Here is a 21460-nt window from a genome sequence, read left to right as displayed (position 1 = left end):
TATTTTCCTTCCTCATGAATTAAGTAGTTTTAAAAACGTTTCTTATTGTGAAGTAAAATACATATGTAGAAAAGTGCATAAGGTGTAAATGCATAGCTTATAACAAACCATAAAATGAACACCTGCAACTACGGGTCAGGTTGAGAAGTTGAACATTGTCAGGACTGCAAAAGCCCATTTCATGCCCTTCCTGGCCACAGTCCTCTCCCTCACACTCAGATTTTATATCATCACTAACCTGATTTTATAGTGATCACTTCTTTGCTTTTCTTTATAGTTTTTGCCACCTCTGTGGGTCTCTCTAAGAAAAATTGTTAAGTTTTGGTGATTTTTTTCCAACATTATGTAAGTAGAATAATGTCTTTATTCTTTTGTTTGCCTTCATTTGCCGAATGTTATTACTAAGATCCCTGCATATCATGACTAACAGTAAGCTTTCATTTTCATTGCTGTTTAGAATTCCATTGTAAGAATATTCCTCTATCAGATCTACTGTTGATGGGAGTTTGGGTTATTTATAGTTTTGAATAATTCTGTCAAGCACATTCTTGTATATGTTGTGGAATAACATATGGGAGTGATTTTTTAAAGGCATATATGTAGGATTTCTGTGTAATAAAGACCTTTTTATAAGTCTTATAGAGAAGAACATTGCCAAATGATTTATACTGTAAAAAGTGTGAATCTTACCTTCAGATTAGAACCATTGATGGACCATGTCTTTACCAGGGACTTACTCACAAGGCCAGTTCAGGCCAGTGGGGACAGCAGTAGGACTGTGATGAGAGTGATGGGATGAAAAGGGGCTAACCTTTAGTTGAAGATTAAAATGTCTCCAGAAGGGAAATCTGTGAGTAAATTTGGTGCCATTTTTAGCTTGGAGTCAAACAATTTTTAGGATTTTAATAACACTCTTACACTTTTGCCCTCCAGGTTAATCTGTGGCAGTGGTTTATGTTTTCTCTACATTATGGAGGAGACATTTGGGCAATGAGGGGACATTGACTAATAACAAAGGATACAACTCTTACAGGACTGAGATGTCCTTATGTCCCTTTCTAAGAAGAAGGGAGGTATTAATACTGTGTCAAAAGAAAGGAAAAGCCTGGCTGGTGTGGCTCAGTGGTTGAGTGTTGGCCTAATGAACCAGGAAATCAGGGTTTGTTTCCCAATCAGGGCACATGCCCAGGTTGCGGGCTCAGTCCCTAGTAGAGTGAGTGCAGAAGGCAGCCAGTCAATGATTCTCTCTCATCATTGATATTTCTATTTCTCTCTCCCTCTGCCTTCCTCTCTGAAACAATAAGAATATACATATATAAAAAAGAGAAGGAAAAAGAACCTTGTCAAAATGAAGATTGGGGGCTGGCCGGTGTGGTTCAGTGGTTGAGTGTCAACCCAGGATCCAAGAGGTTGCTGGTTCCAAAAGATTCCCAGTGAGGGCACATGCCTGGGATGTGGACTCATTCCCCAGTGAGGGCTGTGCAGGAAGTAGCTGATCCATGTTGCTTCTCTCTCATCGATGTTTCTATTTCTTGATCCCTCTCTAAAAATCAATCAAAACATATTTTAAAAGAAATGAAGATTGGGGGGAAAAAGAAACATTTTCTTCAGCCAAGGTAAAGACTTTACATCTACAAGCAATGGTGGCTGTAAGAGGACTATGGTGTAGCCTAACAAGCCAAGGCAGTTTGGATTTCTTTGCATAGAACTGTACAGAATGTGCTCTGCGGGGCCAGAGTGCTCTAATCAAACATGGGATGGTTGAAGAATGGTGTCTGTGTGTTCCGTCACATGACCGCTCTGTGCCAAGGCACCCTGCCAAGACAGCTACATGAATCGGTCTCCATGTCCCTGGCTAATCTCAGAGAAAGCAGAGGGTTTATAGTTTGTTGAGTTTTTCCCCTAGCTGAGAAAGTTGAAAACTAGAGGATTTAATAAAGTCTTAGTGGCATTCTGTCACTCTTATAAGAAAATAGTTAATTTAAAGCATTTGGATACCAAATTAAGATCCCATTAGGATAATGAGGGAAGGATTGAGGAATTTGTTTTCCTTTGGGGGGTCCTGCAGATAGGGTTGTTTTTACATCTGGATATGCTTCCCAAGTAAAATGAAGTGGTATTTGTGACAAGCTGTATTTGAGGACGCTTTTATCACTCAGAACAAAACTTAAATGTGCTTGCTTTTATGATTTCTCTTGGATGTGGGGATTTGTAGGCTGTCTTTTCCACAGACATAAAACTAATTAATTATTCACTGTAGATCTAAGTACCTTATTGACTTGATTTCTTAAATTATTTCTGAATGATCCCTGAATATAAGGAATTGGTGATGGTTTTTGTGCTGTTGCTATTATGCTTTTCCTGGAAAACAAAGTGAGCTTTTCATGCTTGAGTAAACACATTGATGCATTATGAAACTGTCAGACTCTTTGAAAATTGGCATAAGCTTAATTATTCAAATATGTGGCTCTTTTGAATGGCTTTTGAGTCAGCTAATGCTTTAGTACAACCAACATAAAGACATTTCAATACCTTTCCTTAAGAAATTAAATCTCAACTGTATGATTAAAGAAGTCCAAAGGACTAGTTCTTTTGTTGAGCACTTTCTTTATAATATACAGCTAAGTGCTAGCATTCATTTTCAGAGATTCATAGTGCATTTTATTTTAAAATACCTTTCTTTTTAAGTAAAAATTTAAGTTGTTTTATGCATTTTCCTTATTATCTAGTATAACTTTTTCTCCTGTTTTCTTCCTGTCAACATGCACACATACTTTTTTACAGTGTACCTGCAGTTTTGTTTCCTTTAAAAATTATATTTGCATTGTAAATCTTTTTCAAGCACTGTGGCCTTTATAGTAACCATTTTTGTTGCTTACTTAATATCAAATTATTCATTAACATGCTAGTCATTCCCCATATTTGACATGTGTTTTCCATTTTTACTGATAACACAAAGCATATCATACATTGTAGCTTGTTTTTTCTTATTTTCAGTTATATTACAAGGACAGTGTTTAAAGTGTCATTATGCCAGCGGATTTGAAGACTTATGTTTTATGGGTTACCCAATTGCTTTCCGAAAGACAGTGTGCATTTAACAGGCTGATGGTTGTCAGAGGAAAGGGGATTGGGGGACTGGATAGAAAAGGTGAAGGGATTGAGAAGTACAGGTGGGTTGTTACAAAATAGTCATGGGGATGTAAAGTACAGCATAGGGAATATATTCAACAATATTGTAATAACTATGTATGGTGCTAGGTGGGTCCTGGAAATCAGGGGGAACACTTCGTAAAGTATTTGATTGCCTAACCTCTCTGCTGTATACTTGAAACTAATACAAAATAATACTGAATGTAAACTGTAATTTGAAAAAAATTAAAATTGAAATAAAGCAATAAAAAAACAAGAAAAAATGACAGTAGTTTTTTTTAATCATGTACGTATATAATTTCTTTTACCAAATTTATTAATTAAAATAAAAACAACTTATTAAATATTGGCATCCTTCAAAATTATCCACATTCGGAATACCCTGTTATCTTAGTAGAGACTTTTTCCTTTGTAAATGCGATTTCTAATTTTAGCAAAGTAATAGGTGCAATAGTTTAAAAAATTCAGTGAGCCATGTATTGTGACACTGAAGAACAGCAGCCTCTTGCCCTCCCCCTTTTCACTCCAGTTTGTGGCTTTGAGAACCCTCATCTCTTGGAGATTTCTACTGATGTTTGCCTCCCACTTGTTAAATGGCTTGCTTTTACAGTTTGATTTTTTTTTTCTCCTTATCGTTTCCTGTTGATTCCCTTCTATGGAAAATTAGACTTTAGTACTCAGAGTTTCTTTCCCATCCTTTCAATATAGACATAAAATAAATTTTGGTTTTATTAATATATAGATATCCTCCTATATAATGAAAGGGTAATATGCATATTGACTGAACAGCGGAACGACTGGTCACTATGACGTGCAGTGACCACCAGGGGGCATTTGCTCAATGCAGGAGCTGCCCCCTGGTGGTCAGTTCGCTCCCACAGCGGGGAGTGCCTCTCAGCCAGAAGCTGGGCTCACAGCTCACAGCTGATGAGGGCAGCGATGGTGGCAGGAGCCTCTCCCACCTCCGCGTCAGTTGGACATCTCCCGAGGGCTCCTGGACTGCGAGAGGGCGCAGGCCGGGCTGAGGGACCCCCCCCACCCCTTCCTGAGTGCACGAATGTCATGCACCGGGCCTCTAGTTAAAATATAATGACTATAAGTAGTATTCATAACCAAATCTTATATTTATATTATGATTATATCTTCTTATACTTTATATTTTCTCTGGAATTAATAACTCCCTTCTTTTTCCTTGCTTTTTTTTCTCTATTCCTATTTCTAATTTATCACCAAACAAATCATCTCACTACTTCCAAACACATCATATAATCTTTCAAATTTGTATGTGTTTGTTTGGTTTCAGATCTTTCCTGTGGGAGCCTTATTATTTTCTCCATGTGGACTGGTTGCTAGTAGGGCCTGCTTGTGTGGCTGATGTCTTAGAATTCCGTTCACTATTTTATCTTCGGCATGTCCTTTGTCTCTCTGTTTGTTTTGTTGATTGATTTCTGGGTCTCAGGTCCTACTCCTTTAAATTTACTTATAAATTTTGGCAGATTCCTAAAATAAGGTATAAGGTAGGTATATTTTTAGAGACCATGCATATTTGAAAAAGTCTTTATTCTGTCTTCGTATTTGATTGATAGTTTAGCTGGGTATGCAGTTTTAGGTTGGGAATAATGTTCTTTTTGAATTTTGAAGGAATCACTCCATTGCCTTCTCACTTCAAGGTTGCTGTTGATTCCAGTGCTATTCTGATTCCCAATTTTTTTCTATAATCCCCCATCTTCCATCCCCTGGTCTATGGAAACTGCGAATCATCTTTCTGGAATTCTGAAACTAGAAGGTACTACACTCTACCAATAGATATCCAAAGAGAGAAAACACAGGGGACTATAAAACATGCATTTTAGTTTGAAAAAGCCCAACAGGTGGCCAATAAAATGAATGAAAACAGGTACCAAGGAATATTCTAGACTGACCCCCTGATTTTCCTTTCTTTTCTCTCCCATTTTCCCACCCACTACTGTGTATTTTTATTCTGCCTTCTGAAAGATTTTAACTTTAATTTTTCACGTCTTTTATTGGAAGTTTTTATTGAAGCTACAATAAGTTGTAATTTCTAAAAGCTTATTTTTTCTTTGTAGCTTTTTTTTTTTAAATGGCATTATGTTGCCTCATCTCTTATTTCTGAGGGTATTAAATATATTCTTGGATGATGAAATTTTTTCTGCTTCCCACATCATATTTGTTTCTTCTGAGGTGTGTGCGCTTGCACACTTTCCTTTTTGCACGTTAGGGGCTTTCCTCAAGTATCTGGAGAACTGTGGCTTTTTTAAAATGAGAGATGAAGGGAAGAAAAAGATGATTGGAAACTCTGTACATGTGTGGGGCTTGTAACTTGGGACATCTCTATTATTATAATCTATATCCATAGGTCTGTCCTCATGTCTGGCAGTCTGGCTGTGGGAAAAGGCTGGTGGGATTTCACTGAGCAGGCTTTGACTCAGTCCCCCTGTTTTTAGGAGGTGCCTCAGCACTGTCCTCAGCTGTGCTAAGAGTCAACTCTTCCAGAAGGGAAATTCTCAGTCTCCAGTCGGGATATGCAGAGTAGAGAAGAAAATATGGGGACCTAACTATTCTTTGCATATTTTTTTTTTACAACCAGTTTCTTTTCCTACTGTACCTGGACATAATTTCTTATTGTCTACTCCAGAGGCTTAAATTTCAGCTTATTTGTTTCTTTATTAGTTAGTATTTGTTCATTTGTTATCTAGCTTCAAGGATTTTGTTGCATATCTAGTTTGTGCTCTTGTTCCCTCTCATTTTTAATTGTCTTCATGAGTTTATTCCATATTTTTATGATTGTATGAATTATTTTTATGTCATTTTAGTACAGTTTTTAAAGAGTGTGGAGAAAAAGGAATGTGCTCAGTCTGCCATGATTAATGGAGGTGTCAGTGTGGACTCTTTTTTAGATTTATCAAAATAATTTTTTTCTGCATGATACATTTTTTTGGCAGATATTTGTATATTTTCTGATGTGTAGTTATTCCTTTTAAAAATGTCTTTTAAAATACTTTATTGTAATTTTTGCATATGTTTATTTAATATTGCAGATTTAACATCAGCTTTCATAAGTAGAAAATAACTGACCACCTACCTGATAGCTTGAAGGAGTACTTATTATTTTCACTGAGTTACTTATTCATTTTTAAAAACTTTTAATTTTGAGATAATTATCCTATATAATAAAAGCCTAATATGCTAAGTATCCAGTCGTCTGGTCAACCAATCGAAGTGTAATATGCTAATGATATGCTAAGGCTGCTCAACCGCTTGCTATGATGTGCACTGACCACCAGGGGGCTGACACTCCAACCTGTAGGTTAGTTGCTGCTGGGGTCCAGCCGATTGGGACTGAGCAAGACGGGCCGGATAAGCCCTGGAGCCTTCCCGCAGTCCCTCCCCAGCTGGCCAAACTCCTGCATCCCTCCCCGGCCCGGTGATAGAGCACCAGTGGGGTCACGTGACCTGGCCTGTGCCCTCTTGCAATCCGGGACCCCTTGGGGGATGTCAAAGAGCATGTTTTGGCCCAATCCCACCCAACGCAGGAGCTGACTCCTGGTGGTCAGTGCACTCCCACGGGGAGCTCCACTCAGCCAGAAGCCAGGCTCATGGCTGGCGAGCATGGCAGCTCTAAGGATGTCCTGGGGAGTGGGCCTAAGCCATCAGTCGGACATCCCTTGAGGGCTCCCAGACCGTGAGAGGGCGCAGGTCAGGCTGAGGGACCCCCCCACCCCTGAGTGCATGAATTTTGTGTACCGGGCCTCTAGTAGATTAATAAGGGAGTTGCAAAAATAGAACAGAAATCTCTTTTGTACTCAGTTTAACCCAGTGGTAATATCTTCATATTACTATAATACAGTATCAAAATCAGGAAATTGATATTGGTATAATTCTCATTAATTTTTAAAAGACATATTGCTTTAAATTTTGTATTGGACAAAAAATTTATGTTGCAAATATATGAGACTTATGTGAAACTGTTTTGTTTTTCAGCAATTTTTCCAGCTAGTCAAATTACGAAAGCTTGGACTTAGTGATAATGAAATTCAGCGGCTCCCTCCAGAAATAGCAAACTTCATGCAGCTGGTGGAACTTGACGTGTCCCGAAATGGTAAGAAAAAGATTCCACTTGAGTTGTCCATTTGTCTATTCTGATGTGGGGCGGGGGGGGGGGGAGGGGATTTTTAATAAACAGAAGTGGATAAAGGCTATTGGAGGAACTTCACCTGATGGTTATGGGAAAGCTATGTATAAATTTTGAGATGAAATTAATGCCATGATTGAATAATTTAGTTAACTTACAAAGTATTTACCAAAAACTTTTCATAGCACAGTTTTTATTTATTTTTTTAAATATGGTTTTACTGATTTTTAGAGAGAGAGGAAGGAAGAGAGGTAGAAAGGTAGAAACATCGATGAGAGTGAAACATCATCGGTCGTCTCCTACATGCCCCCTACTGGGGATTGAGCTCACAGGAATCTAATCGGTGACCTCTTGGTTCCTGGGTTGATGCTCAACCACTGGGCCACACTGGCTGGGCCATATAGTTTTTGAATGATAACTTAAGAGTTAGAGTGTTGTCTGAGAAATTATGTATCTGGCTCCTTCATTTTCCTGAATGTGACATTGAGGGCTGGTGGTGTGGTTATCTGTCCAGCACCGAGGGGCTGTTGAGGCGAGGGGACACTCCCTGAGGAGGGGCTGGCTTCTCAGCCTATGGCTCAGAATCTGTCTTCCTGCAGTGAACAGACCTGCTTGCTATTCAGGCATCTTCTGCCAGTTTAATTTATTTCTAATTAGGCCACTGGTGGGCCTGCCCACTGCAGTTTGTGTTATATTTAAATGGGGACCCTGGTTTAACCTTGCGTTTCATAGCCCTTAGAGCACTCCCTGAGTTGGTTGGTAACCCTGCTTGTTATTGCATATTTGATTAATTACTCTAAGTTAAAGTGGCAGATCCCAGTGGTCCTGTCTTAAGTGATGGGATTCAGTTCTTGCAAGGGCTCTGGTATAATTCCTCTGGATAGGCCCCAATATACTCTGATTTATTTATAAAGAGGATAATCTTTTTCTCTCATATTGCATACCTGTTTTGTTTTTCTATAAAATTCTCTACGTTTCTTTAATGAACATCAGGTCTGGATCTTTCAGTCTCCTGTCTTCCACAGCAACTCCAAGGCCCAGATACACTATTTTTTGGGGTCATTGTTATAGGGCAGCAAATGATAATCAGTACTTGATTGAAAACATGGTGAAACAAAAATGATTGAACCCTCCTACTTTTAACAGCTTTTAAATTGCTGTTCCCTATTACATTCGATAAATTGAAAACTGTCTATAAGTTAAGCCATATGTTTCTTAAGATAGGGTCTACTTTTATTTTTCATGAGAATTATTTCTTACCTTGAAGTACTGGAAAAAGTGAAGAAAATACTTATTGTGGGGGCATGTTTTATGGTGGCTTATTTGGTTGCACGGGACCCAGATCTGCTCGGGGAAAGGGGATTCGATGGTAAGGAGGGGTGGAGCTGACATCCAAGAGCATTGGCATAGGGCTTGCATCAGACATCGCCTTCGGGGTTTCCTGGCCTCTTCTTAGTGCGTCTGCTTCTGTCTGTGGGTGCTCTGTCTCTCCCTGTCGACCTGCTCTCCTGGAACTGGCCTTCTCCACAACCAGTTTGTTGTGGTCTTTCTCCACCTACATTTTGGCTTCTGCACCTGCTGTGGTGTCTGCTTGACAGATTTCTCAGTGAGGAATTTGTCAAACAGATCATCTTTTTAAGCCAATCATAGGTCACTGGGCACCCTAAAGATTAGCTGCCCTGGGACAGGGGTGTCAAGCAGTGCAAAGCATGGCTCTACTCCACAGCTCAGCACAGACGCGGTTGATGAGCACTTTCCCTTACACTGGAGTGTATAGTTGGAGTGGTGTCAGAGGCCAGAATTGCTTCTAAGGCTATCCTGTCTCACGCTTATCTAAGGAATACATAACTCAACCTCCTCTCTCTGGCCTTAGCAATGATCTCAGTTATAAAGGGTGGCTGGCTATTAAATTTGCAAGGAAGCAGTGACTTTGTAAAATTGTCACAAATCATATAATCCGAAGAATTAAAATAGCAATATTGAAATTGGCATTAGAAAGGAAAAGAAGCCCTTGCCGGTTTGGTTCAGTGGATAGAGCGTCGGCCTGTGGACTGAAGGCTCCCAGGTTCGATTCCGGTCAAGGGCATGTACCTTGGTTGCAGGGACATCCCCAGTGGGGGGTGTGCAGGAGGCAGCTGATCAATGTTTCTCTCTCATCGATGTTTCTAACTCTTTCTCCCTCTCCCTTTCTCTCTATAAAAAAACATCAATAAAATATATTTAAAAAAAAAAAAGAAAGGAAAAGAAGCAGGGGCCAGAAATACTTGAGAAGGAGAAGTGTTACCTTTGATTATTTGGAGGAGAGAAAACAGAGCTTGAAAGTCCCCAGTTACGCTAATAACTCTAATGGGACGGGATGCTCTGTAGAAAGTCGGCATTGCTGGTCACCACTTTTACCAGTTCCCACATCAACTATTTCTTTTCAAACATTCGTACCTAGAAAGGACTACCTGCCTCTGTGTGCATTCATACCTCCCAGCATGTTGATAAAAGAAGCTAAGCTTTCACTGTAGTCAGTGTCAGGACACAAAAAGGCGTTCTCTCCTCCTCTTTTCTCTCTGTCCTCACTTTCAGCCTTTCCTTCGCACGTTTGTGGTAGTTTTGTGAGGGATCCTGCAGTTCTTTTACCTTCTCGGTCAGGCTCTTTTAGAAATGCTGAGGAGGAGTTAACGGCCCCTGTCCACTCTGGCAGAACCTTGCTCTGGCTCCGCAGCATGAAGGTGTGTACTGGAGTGAGTGCAGGGGGGCAGTGGGCAGCACGCCAGAGGATGGCAGGGGTCGGGCTTTCTGTGAGGCTGTGAACACACTGCAGAGATGACCGAGCAGAACAAAGTCATCGTTCATTCTAACCAATAGGAACATGGGTCTTGGGCTATTTCCAGGTGGGCAGATCTCACTGTGCTTCCTCTCATTTGTTTACAGGTAAAAATTATGGTAATGTGAATTTCCTAGGCAACTGAGTAAGTAAATAAAGGTCACAAAATCTGTAGTCTGAGAGTCAGTGTGAGAACCCCTCCTTTGTGTGGGTGCAGGCATTGGTATGGGTTTGGGGCTCAGGCCTGGAGGCCTGTATGAGCCTCTTGTCTTCCCTTGCACCAGTTGAGCAACCCCCTCCATGATCAGAGGTTGTTCCTTTGAGTCCCTGAGTTGTATCAGGGCCCTTGCGAGGGCTGGCCATTGCCATTGTGGGGTCTTTATTGACTTCCTTAATTCCTGATGTAGGAATTAAGCATTGCTTGACCATGGAGGAGGCAGGATGCTGGTCTCAGACTATTCAAGTCCATGGGATCAGCGCTTGTCACACTTAAGCATGCATGAATTACCACAGGATGTTGTTAAAATGCAGACTCCGATGCAGTAGGTCGGGAGTGGGGCTTGAGATTCTGCTTTGCTGAGAGCTCCCAGAGGATGCCGACCCTGCTGGTCCACTGCGCACACTGAGTAGCAAGCTCTTAGATATTATCGCCCACGAGTCCCCTACTGAGCTTCCTCCAGCAGCTGTGTGGTCACAAGCACAAGTTCACCCAGCTCCTGGCACCCCTGCACCTTCCCATGGGGAATGTGGGCAGCCTTCAGGATATTCCTGGTAAAGGGTGAGATGCTAGAGCCGTCTTAACTCACATTGACTTTGATTCTAGGAGCAAAATTAGACCTTTCCTGATGTTCCCTTGCTCAAATGGCAGAGAAAAGAAAGGTTTTGTGTTTCTCTCACAAAAAAAAAAAAAAAAAAACAATCTGTAAGTGAGGAGGAGAGAAGTTTTTACAGGCTCATTTCCTAGGCCAAGAAGAGCTGCCAGGACCTCCAAACCCTGACTTTTGTGGCTTTGTTTTCAGATATTTCAGGCACAAAGTCAAGGGAATTGTGTGTTGTGTTAAGAAGAGAGAAGGGTGAGCTTTGGGAGACAGGGTGATGCTTATGGTTATATATAGTCTGTGGGGACTTTTTCTGAGGTGAAAGTAGAGAGGCTTGGGATGAGCACAGTGTGTACAGTTTTGTCTCCAGAATGGCTAGATGTGCTCTGCAGAGAGGACTCTGGTGGTAGCCTGGGTCCTGCCATTCACCACCTACTGATCTTGGACAGGCCCCGCTGACAGTGCTGGGTCTTGTTCTGAAGGAATGGGACAAAGCCTGCTTCCTTACAAGCCAGGGAGAGGCGAGGAGCATGCCTGACTTCTCATGTCCTGACTTGGTGGATTCTTTTTTTTAACTAAGGCAAATAGCTAAAATTTATATGTAATAACTGTTTCCTCTGAACATAGATGGAAGGATGGAGTAGATGAAATTGGTATCTGAATATGCTGTTAAATGACTGAAAAAGCATACAGGTTTTGCATGAAGGTCTGAAGCAGATTTCTGTGGTGACATGCACATGCCTTAAAGCCTGGACTTGGTCTTTCTCTGCTCACTGGTTTTTAGCTGTTCGAGGACAATAATCCTGGGTATGTGAGAAGAATTATTACCCTGTGGTACTATCTTGTTATCCAAGAATCTAGGGCAGACTTTCTTGGTGCATAATGAATCCTGCCCCAAGGCTTAGTAATTTGAATTTTATAGTCTATGCTGTAATTTGACTGACATCACAGTACTGTATCATTATCCATTTAGTTTAGTTTTCCCAAAGTGTAAGGCATATACCACTGGTGCTGCTAGAGATGACTTTAAGTGGTACTGCAAAACAGCAGTTTCTAATATAGAAACTTCGTGAGAAAGTTACCCTTTAAAATTATTCCTTTTGGTTGCCTTCTGTAAAATTTAATAACACTACTATACTGTTATTGTTACATTTATTTTACATTTACCTTCTGTATCTTGAGGTGATAGCTCTTATTCATGTTAGTGATTTAAAGAAATTTGCTTCCTTTAAAAATAAATCTCATTCAAATTTTAAAAAGTTGGTTTAAAAGAATGAGGTAAATGATACAGAATACACATGCTATACCACCAGTATGGCAAACATGGTGAAGGTGAACAGTGATGGCCAAAGTTAAGGAAGCACTGACAGAAGTAGCATATCATGCCAATGAGGCCTTGAATTTATTTCACACATGGTGCAAGTAGTATTGCATTCAGGAAACATGGCCAGTCTGCACATGCTGGCTAGTTCCTTTGCAAACTTGCATTAACAAGCAACTAAAAGACATTTTAGTATAAATCATTCCTAGCACCAGGACAAGGATAAACAGCCGTCTACCAGTAGGGTCATCATCCTAAAAAGTGTGGAGGCTAGACTTTGATTAAAGGCTTGGGTTAATTGGTTTCTGTCCACCCATGAGATGCTGTTCAGTGTCTGTGGTCTGTAGCTATGGGTTGTTTAATGAAATCTAAAGCCAATTTTGAAGCCTGCCCAAATGACCTTGTATAACATTGTCTGGTGTTTCTGAGTATGCCCTGAAAAAAAAGTTCTTTCTGGCAAGCAACAAATCCAGTGTACAGTAGAAGTCTTCCTACTTAGTTGTGAACAGTTAGCTTTTTAATTTTTTAAATTCCTATGTAGACCTATGCCATACGTGAGGCAGAAGCCAGTTTTCACCCATGTAGACTTCATACTTGCCAAGTCAAGCCTGATTCAAGCCCAAGTTCAGTGCTCTGTTCAGCACACTGCCCATGGCTAATATTATGGTGGGTGAGTCTGTGACTGTTACAGTCCTACAGGAGACATGCAGTGAAGCAGAGCCCACAGTGCCACTCTGCCTTGTGGTTGGAGAGCTAGATAGTTTCCAGCCTAGTTTGCTTTCTTGCCTTTGCAGATAGGGCCTCTGCCCTATCATGAGCCCTTTCTCTTCTTAACTTTACCTTCTCTTGTCAGGAACAGGGGTTGATATAGAAAAAATATTGCCTTTGACTCTCATTTTAGTTCCAGATGATATTAATTATTCTTAAATTGGAGGAGGAAAGAGAGTGCTCTTCTGTGATATTTTCTGATCACCTTTCCATTCTACAGTTTTTCCAGAGAACATTATTGAAATATGACGATGTATAGAAATCTTATCAAACTGAAAACGTTGGTATAAACTTTACAAATAGATCCCTCTCTATCTTTTCTTAGGTTTTTAAAGATAAGCCCTATTTTAGCAAATAAACCTAAAAATCCATCCCAATTTAATGTTACAAATTGTTAATGGTGTATTTTTTTCCATTTTAATGATGTATTTTATTTGACCCAGTTTACCCAAAATGTACAATCAATACAAAAAATTATGACAGGTATTTAACTTTTTTTATAGGAAGCTTTTGAAATCCATGGTTATACCCCCACTTGGCTGGTGGCCAGTATAACAAACAGTACAGGAATAGACTATTTATTTATTTATCTATTTATTTTTTATTTCTTTATTATTGAAAGTATTACATATGTGTCCATTTCCCCCCATTGACCTCTCCCCACCCGCTCCCACCTCCAGCACAGGCCCTCACCCCTCTACTGTCTGTGTCCATTGGTTATGCTTACTAGTATGTGCATGCATACAAGTCCTTTGGTTGATCTCTTATCACCCCCATCTCCGCTGCCTTTCCTCTGAGATTTGACAGTCTGTTCGATGCTTCTATGTCTCTGGATCTGTTTTTGTTCATTGTATTCCACAAATGAGTGAGATCATGTGATATTTATCTTTTTCTGACTGGATTATTTTGCTTAGCATAATGCTCTCCAGGTTCATCCATGCTGTTGCAAATGATAAAAGTTCTTTATTTTTTACAGCAGCGTAGTATTCCATTGTGTAGATGTACCACAGCTTTTTAATCCATTCATCTGCTGATGGGCCCTTAGGCTGTTTCCAAATTTTAGCTATGGTAAATTGTGCTGCTATGAACATAGGGGTGTATATATGCTTTCTGATTGGTGTTTCTGATTTCTTGGGATGTATTCCTAAAAGTGGGATTACTGGGTCAAACGGGAGTTCTGTTTTTAATTTTTTGAGGACATTCCATACTACTTTCCACAGAGGCTGCACTAGTCTGCATTCCCACCTGAGGATATTTTTTCTATTGATTTTTAGAGAGAGTGGAAGAGAAGGAGGAGCGGGGGAGGGGCAGGAGTGGGGAGAGAAACATTGATGTGAGAGAGACACATGGATTGGCTGTGTCCTGCACACGCCAGGACCGGGGCCAGGAATCAAACCTGCAAACAACTCTGTGGGCTGGCATTCTAACCACTGAGCCAAACTGGGCAGGGCAGAAGGGAATTTCTTATAACAATGCCTTTACCAAAATGTTTTTTGAGCTCTTTCAAATTAGTAGTATATTATTTTGCTTATCTTCAGACCAGTAGTTTCACTTTTTAGAATGGATTTGTTTTTAAACACAACCAAAGGTTATTTAATGCCAACTTAGGAAGATAAACCAGGACACTGAAAATGTTACGTTACTAAAAATCTGCCTCAGCTGGCAATTAAAAAAATATTAGTAAACTATTGTTATTTTTTATTATGTTAATATGGTTAATGTATTAGAAAAATTGTGACTGTGTTGAAAAGGTGTAGGTTTATATAACTTTTATTTCTCTCCTGCCTTTTTTTTTTAATTAGCAGTTTTGTGATAGAGATGGTAACCTCTGAGTTTGAGAACAACACCTCTGAATATATTTTTTAGGTCAACAAGCTCTTCAGTTAGTCCCAGGTTCTCTGAATGCTTTGTCTATTTTAAGTAGCTTCTTATCTTCTTCCCTCCTCCCTCCCTACTTCATTCATTCATCTTTACATGCTGTGCTCTGTGTTAGATACTGAGTTTTCCAAAACAATGGTGGATTTGCACAAAATAGGCTGAATTAGAGAAGCAAAAATAACCACACTGGCTTCTCCTGAAATAAAACAAAACCCCAACATGTGACAGTTTTTGCTCACTTTTTAATTAGGCAATTCATGTAGGTATCCTTTGACAGTTTCCAGTTCTGAAAATGATGGAGAACGAAGGCCATATTGCTTCATTTTGATTTGGAGGTCACCTATTTTGTCATGTGAATCTGGCTGGAGCCAAGTGATGCTGAGCCTCCAGGCAGCTGGGGCCTGATGCATCTCTTTGTCTGGAAGGTGACAGCAGCTTGCTGCTGTGACTGCGAACAGTGCACTGAGCTTGTAAATCTAGAAGAGACACCTCTTAGAAAGGGATGGAGGCGCCAAGAAGGAAAGAGTAAATGAGGAGCAGTACTAAGAAGTGCAACTTGAGGTTTATATATGGAAATGTTTTGATTTTTAAGATTGTTTTATAAGTGTTGAATAAATCCCCAACCTAATACATCTGCTCAAAGCTAATAATGAACTAAGATTCTGAATTCTTTTTAAAAAAATATATATTGATTTTTTTTACAGAGAATAAGGGAGAGGGATAGAGAGTTAGAAACATAGATGAGAGAGAAACATTGATCAGCTGCCTCCTGCACACCTCCCACTGGGGATGTGCCCACAACCAAGGTACATGCCCTTGACCAGAATCGAACCTGGGACCCTTCAGTCCACAGGCCAACACTCTATCCACTGAGCCAAACCGGTTAGGGCAAGATTCTGAATTCTTAATTCAGTTTGAAAGAGCTTCAGACTCTGGACTTAAAAAAAAAATGCTTACAGTTATCACTGTTATTTTAGAATTACTAATGTTTTTTACTTCAAGCAAAATTTATTGAGCAATTACTGTATTTGTGGAAGGCTTTTGCTGAATTCTTCTCTTCCTTACATCTACAGGCACAACAGATGTAAGGAACTGCACATTAACACCTGGTATACTGTTTTATAAAGTGCTCAGGGCATGCAGAGAGGTAACTATAACTGATGTGAGACAGGCTTGAAGAAAGAATGGGGGCACTTTTGGTGTGAGTTTGAAATCAGGCAGTCTTTAAAAATTCTCATATTTTAGCTGTATGGACAGTTGGTTGGGTGTCATTCCATGCACCAAAAGGTTGCTGGTTCAATTTCCTGTCAGGGCACATGCCTGTATTGTGGGCTCAATCCCTTGTAGCGGGCATGCAAAAGGCGGCCTACCAATGTTTCACTCTCACATTGATGTTTCTCACTTTCTCCCTTTCCCTGCTTCTCTAAGAGTCAATTAAAGACATTAAGACAAATTCTCATACTTCAGTTGCAAATTTGGAGGGAGTTAATGAGTGGAATCCTTAACTGTCATTGTTACTGGAAAAATCTTTTTCAAATGTTTGTAATAGATTAACAGAGTCAACAATGTGATGAAATGTTCCACTATCTCAGTGCTTGTCTAATAGATAGTCACTTGATATTTTAAGATTAATAAAAAAAAAAATCAAGAAACACCCAATACATGACAATGTGCACTAAAACTCGAGTTGTCATGGGATTTTTTTCTTGTACAGCTGACTACTGCTCTGTTGTAAAGGATCTGCTCTGCCAGATGAATTGCTAAGCTCTTTGCTTTAGTCGAGATAGACTACCTGTTGATTTTTAAAAAATGCCAAAATCTGAAGGGCTCAACACAATGAGGAACTTTATTTCTGCTTAACTTACAATGTGTGTGTGTGTGTGTGTGTGTGTGTGTGTGTGTGTGGCAGGGGTGTGGAATGTGGAGGTGGAAGGTGAGAGGCTCTGTTATACACAGTCTGAGATCTAGGTGTCTTCCTTCTTTTGATGTCACATCTTCATTCTATAGTGGACTCCAGGGTCCTTGTAGGAGGGAGAGAAAATGGGGGATTGTGCGTAGATGATTTTTGTGGACCATGTCAAGAAGTGGTGTACATCATTTCCATCCATGTTCTGTTGGCCAATTTTATGTCCCCAACCTAATTGAAAGGACCTGGGAAATTTCCAGTTAACTATTTGTACATGAAGAAGAGAAGTCTGGCTGTTGGTAAGGTACCAACCAGCATCAACTGCCATAACTGGCATTTAATTGATTGCTGGGTTTGTATGACTTTATTTCACTGATCTCTCTCTCTCTTTCTCTCTCTCTCTCTCTCTCTTTCACACACACACACACACACACACACACGGTTCTTTTGCACTGTAACAACCTTCCATGAGTGACACATTCAGAGAAAATATAGATGCATGCCTAAAGAGGACAGGGTAGCCTTTCTTCCCACATCTGCACAAAAGTATAAATCCAGACATAGATTAACATGAGTGATGGACACTGATTTGCTAATAGCATAAAACCTATGTAAGTATACATGATTTTTGGAGGGGAACTTTTAGAATCTGGTTTAAAGTATGACTTGAAAATTAAAGTTTATGTTTGTGGATTGGTTGTTGAAGCACTCGCTCTATGTAGTATGGCAGCATTAAAGGTTTTCAAGGCAGGAATCCCCATCTCAGACAAGTTACTTAACCTCTCTGTGCCATCTGTAAAATGGGGACTATAATAGCACCCACTTCATAGAGTTATTGTGACCCTTGAACGAGACTGTGCATGTAAAGTACTGAGAACAGTGTCTATACTTAATGAACAGCTCCTGTGATTAATCCTATGAACGCCTTTCATTTTGGGTTCTGAAGATCTGAACTAGCACTGTGAGAGTAAGAATACGGTGGGGGTGAGGCCACAAGTAGGTTTGAAGGATGGAGCAGTTCAGATGAGGGTAGGTAGCTACCTGAGGTGATGTCTAGATACTGAGTACCATAACACCAGGCATTGTGTGTGCCGTTTTATCTAATTCACATACTAATCCTGTGAGATGGGTAGAAGCACCTTAGGATGACCGATGAGGAAACTGAGGCTTGAAAAAGTTGTGATGTGAGCCCAAATCATACTTCTAGACAGCGGTGGAGCTGAAATAAGAAAACAAGAAGAGCGGCACTTTTAATTTTGGGGGGAGCATATTGAAGATGATACAGGTAGGGCTGATAGTTTTAGTCTATGTTCGAGAAAGGATGGAGACAATATTATGACTAGGAACTCTGTGAATTTGGAGATCAAAACAGGGAAAAGTCATTCTAAGACATTTAAACCTATAGAGATCTTCATAGTGAGTGAATTGAACCATCTGTGGAAGTGGCCCATCCTAAAAAGTGCTTTGTAAATCTTTAATGGCCAGAAATGGAATATCATCTAATGAGGTATAACAGGGCTTTCTCAGTAAGCTCTGATGTAATACTTCTAAGGCCATTGTTGTGCTGTTTTGGCAAAAGATTGGTGAGTTGCTAGAAGGGTAGAACAAGGAAAGCCAAAAACTAAGACTGGGGTTTTACCTTCGAAAGAAAAGTAATGCGGTTAGACAACATGAACGTCCCAGGTCCCTTGGAAGCGGGTATAGCCCTCCCTTAGTGACATGACTGTCACCTCTACTTGCTAATGGATAAGAGCATCCCATGTTCTTTTCTCTGGGTGTGAATATTCTCAAGTGCTGTGATGTGGTAGTTCTCAATGTGGAGGCTGAAGAGAGGTGACATGCTGACCTGGTGAATCAGTGCCCAGTGCCACTGGCATTCAGATTGGTCACTTGAATTTTCTTAGTGCAGCACACATTATTACAGCCTTATCTTCTCTGAGTAAACTGTCACTGACCTGGCAACTTGATGGCTCTCTGCTGATTAACCCACCAGGGTTCATCTCACCTTGAGGCTCTGTCTAGAGCAGCCGGAAAGTTTCCCTCTTTGAACTACTTACTACTTTGTTAACATCAAGTAGCACTGATTTACACGGTTCCTTTTTTTTCTTGCTGTAGACAAAGTGAATTACATTTTTAAAGCACATGTTTATTGTTGAAAATGAATAGTAGTGAAACATAAAGAAACACTGATGAAAAACCAAAAGAACTATGTAAATCTTTTATCATTATACATCTTTATCATCAGAATACTTATTGTATGCTTACTCTAGTCTACCACCTATGAGGCTAATTACTTCCTGTGTATTATCTCAATTAATCTTAAACCATCTCCTAGAAGTAAGCTTGGGTCTTCTTGGAGGTGAGAAAACCCAGTATCAGGTTAAAAACTCTGTCTTTGGTTGCATGGCTAGTGAGTAGTAGAGCTGGTCTTTGATCCCAGGTTTGTTAGACTTCAATATCACAATTCTGTCTCTCCAACATAATAATTTTATATCCTACTACCTAGAAATAGTCATCATTAATGTTTTGTATATTTTATCTTTTTCCTGTTTGGTTAACTTGATTCACAAAATTGAAAATATACAACTGTAAATAAAATACCTCTATCTTTTATTCACTTAACACAGATTGTTAACAATTTCCCATACCACTATTGTTAAATGGTTAAGTGTTTTTAAAAAGGTGGATTAATCACTATCGATTACATATTTCTCTTTCTGGTGACCAAAAGAACTGATCTGTGACTAACACAAATAGGTTTCAAAGGTGGGATTCGTATAAGTCAGGGAACCGGCAAGATAGAGGAATTTCCAGAAGGACGTGGTAAGTTAAAAGTCAACCAGTCAGAGTGAAAAAAGAGGCCAGTAAGTAGTTTAGAAGTCTCTATCTGATTTAGGATTCTCGTGTTGAAATAAATTAGGGAGGCACGATTACCCCTTGGGCCATGTAGTTATAGAGGAACATTCGGAAAGAATGTGGGCAGAAGCAGACCAAGCATAAATGCTCAGCTGCTCTTAAGGTACCCTGGAGCAGTCAGATCTTTGTTTACTTAACATATGTTTTGTTTGTGAAGTTGCTTGGTGAAAGTACCACTACACATTAATAGTTGGTGTCTTGAAGTATTTAACTTTGTTATTCAACCTTTGTTGCAAAATGTTAAAGAATAGGCCTCCCAATTCCGAAAGGCTAATGAGTGGTGGGTCAAGATAAACAAGTGGGTCTGAGCAAATTAGACAAAAATGGGAGGACCAAGTGCCAACAACCTGACACATGTCCACAGCAAAAGGCAGCCCAGAAGGGGGCAGAGGGTGGCGAGTAATGCCAGAAGGCCTGTGGGGACTCAAATCTCTCAGCAGAGGCCTAGACTAAGTCAAGGCAGCAAGCACCTGCAGGAACTTGAGTGAGTCATTGGTGCTCTTCACTTCTTCACCTAAGTGGTCATTGATGAGTGCATCACAGTTAAACTGACTAGGAACTGACGGGACACAGCATGGCAAGGGCCTAAACACTTTGAAGTTAGCCACAGGTCAAGTCAGACGCCCTGGGAATGTGCTTTCTCTCAATCACAGGGAGCACCTTTGTTTCAATAAGTGCCTACTTGCCCCATTCTCCCCCCTCCTCCCAGCACACACTTCTTTTAGATCTTCACTCTCTCTAGGGGCTTTGCACATTGGTAATTAGAGACAAAAGGGAACTACTACCATTGCTCTATATCAAGGCCGCTGCCTTTGGCTTTTGGCATGGACTGGTCAGCCTTTAGGTGTGACCAATTGGAGCATGGCAAAGAGATCTCCTTGTAGGTCTCTGGCATTTCCTGAGTAGATGCTGTAGTCTTCAGATGAGCCCTTTCTGCCTGCCAGTTGAATTTATTCTTATCTCCAAAATCCCTCTTTGCTGTGCTAGCAACTGTTCTGGCCTTTTTTAGGGATCCAGATGCTAAGAGATAAACTCCAAGCAATATTCTAAATGAAGGCAGCATATTTCATTATGGGAAGTACAGCAATGCACTAGTGAAGTCTTGGCTAGAATGCATGTTTCACTGAGATAGGGACATAGGAGCAGGGGCAGAATTTTAGGATGAGTTGTATCCATTTCTTGAGTATTTAACCAGCGTCAGGTATTTAATTTCTGTGCTAGGAGCCTGAGATAGCAAGTCAGTTTAGTGATGGCTCTTGAAGGGTTTGGGTTCAAAGGTGAAAGGACTAACTCCAACTGTGATGGCATGGCAGGGTGGGAAGTCCTGTCTCAGAGGAATACCTGGAGGAAGCCGAGGGCGGGGTGTCTGGATCGTTCCTGGGAAAAGGAGGAATCTGAAGAAGGCTTCCTGGAAAAGATGAAGAACAAGTAGCAAGTAAATAAAGACATGTGGGAAGAACATTTCTGGGCAGATGAAGTAACATGCATGTATGTCTGAAGGTCTGAAATAGCGTGGTGAATTTGGAAAATACAAGATATTACTGGAGTACAGGCAGGAGATGAAGCTAGAGAGGTAGATGGCAGTGAGACCATGAAGGGCTGGTGTGCTCTGCTAAGGAATGTTTGTTTTATTGAAAGCTGTGGGGAGTTGGGAGAGGGGTTCCAGCAGGGGAGTGAGTGGCTCCATATCACCCTGGCAATAGCAGGGAGTCTGGAGTTGATTGAAGGCAGG

General features: G+C 40.4%; 1 protein-coding gene across 1 annotated transcript in view; it reads left to right on the top strand.

Annotated features, from left to right (window-relative positions):
* Positions 1-21460, top strand: part of LRRC1 (leucine rich repeat containing 1) — a 139957-nt gene that overhangs the window by 42250 nt on the left and 76247 nt on the right. The window contains exon 2 of the mRNA XM_080666333.1: positions 7156-7273. Coding sequence (XP_080522459.1) covers positions 7156-7273 — 118 coding nt within the window. The remainder of the gene's footprint in view (positions 1-7155; positions 7274-21460) is intronic.

Source organism: Plecotus auritus, assembly GCF_963455305.1.
Source record: "Plecotus auritus genome assembly, chromosome: 4".
Taxonomy (NCBI): Eukaryota; Metazoa; Chordata; class Mammalia; order Chiroptera; family Vespertilionidae; genus Plecotus; species Plecotus auritus.
Note: the sequence above shows the minus strand (reverse complement) of the source record. Positions and strands in the feature narration are given on the sequence as shown.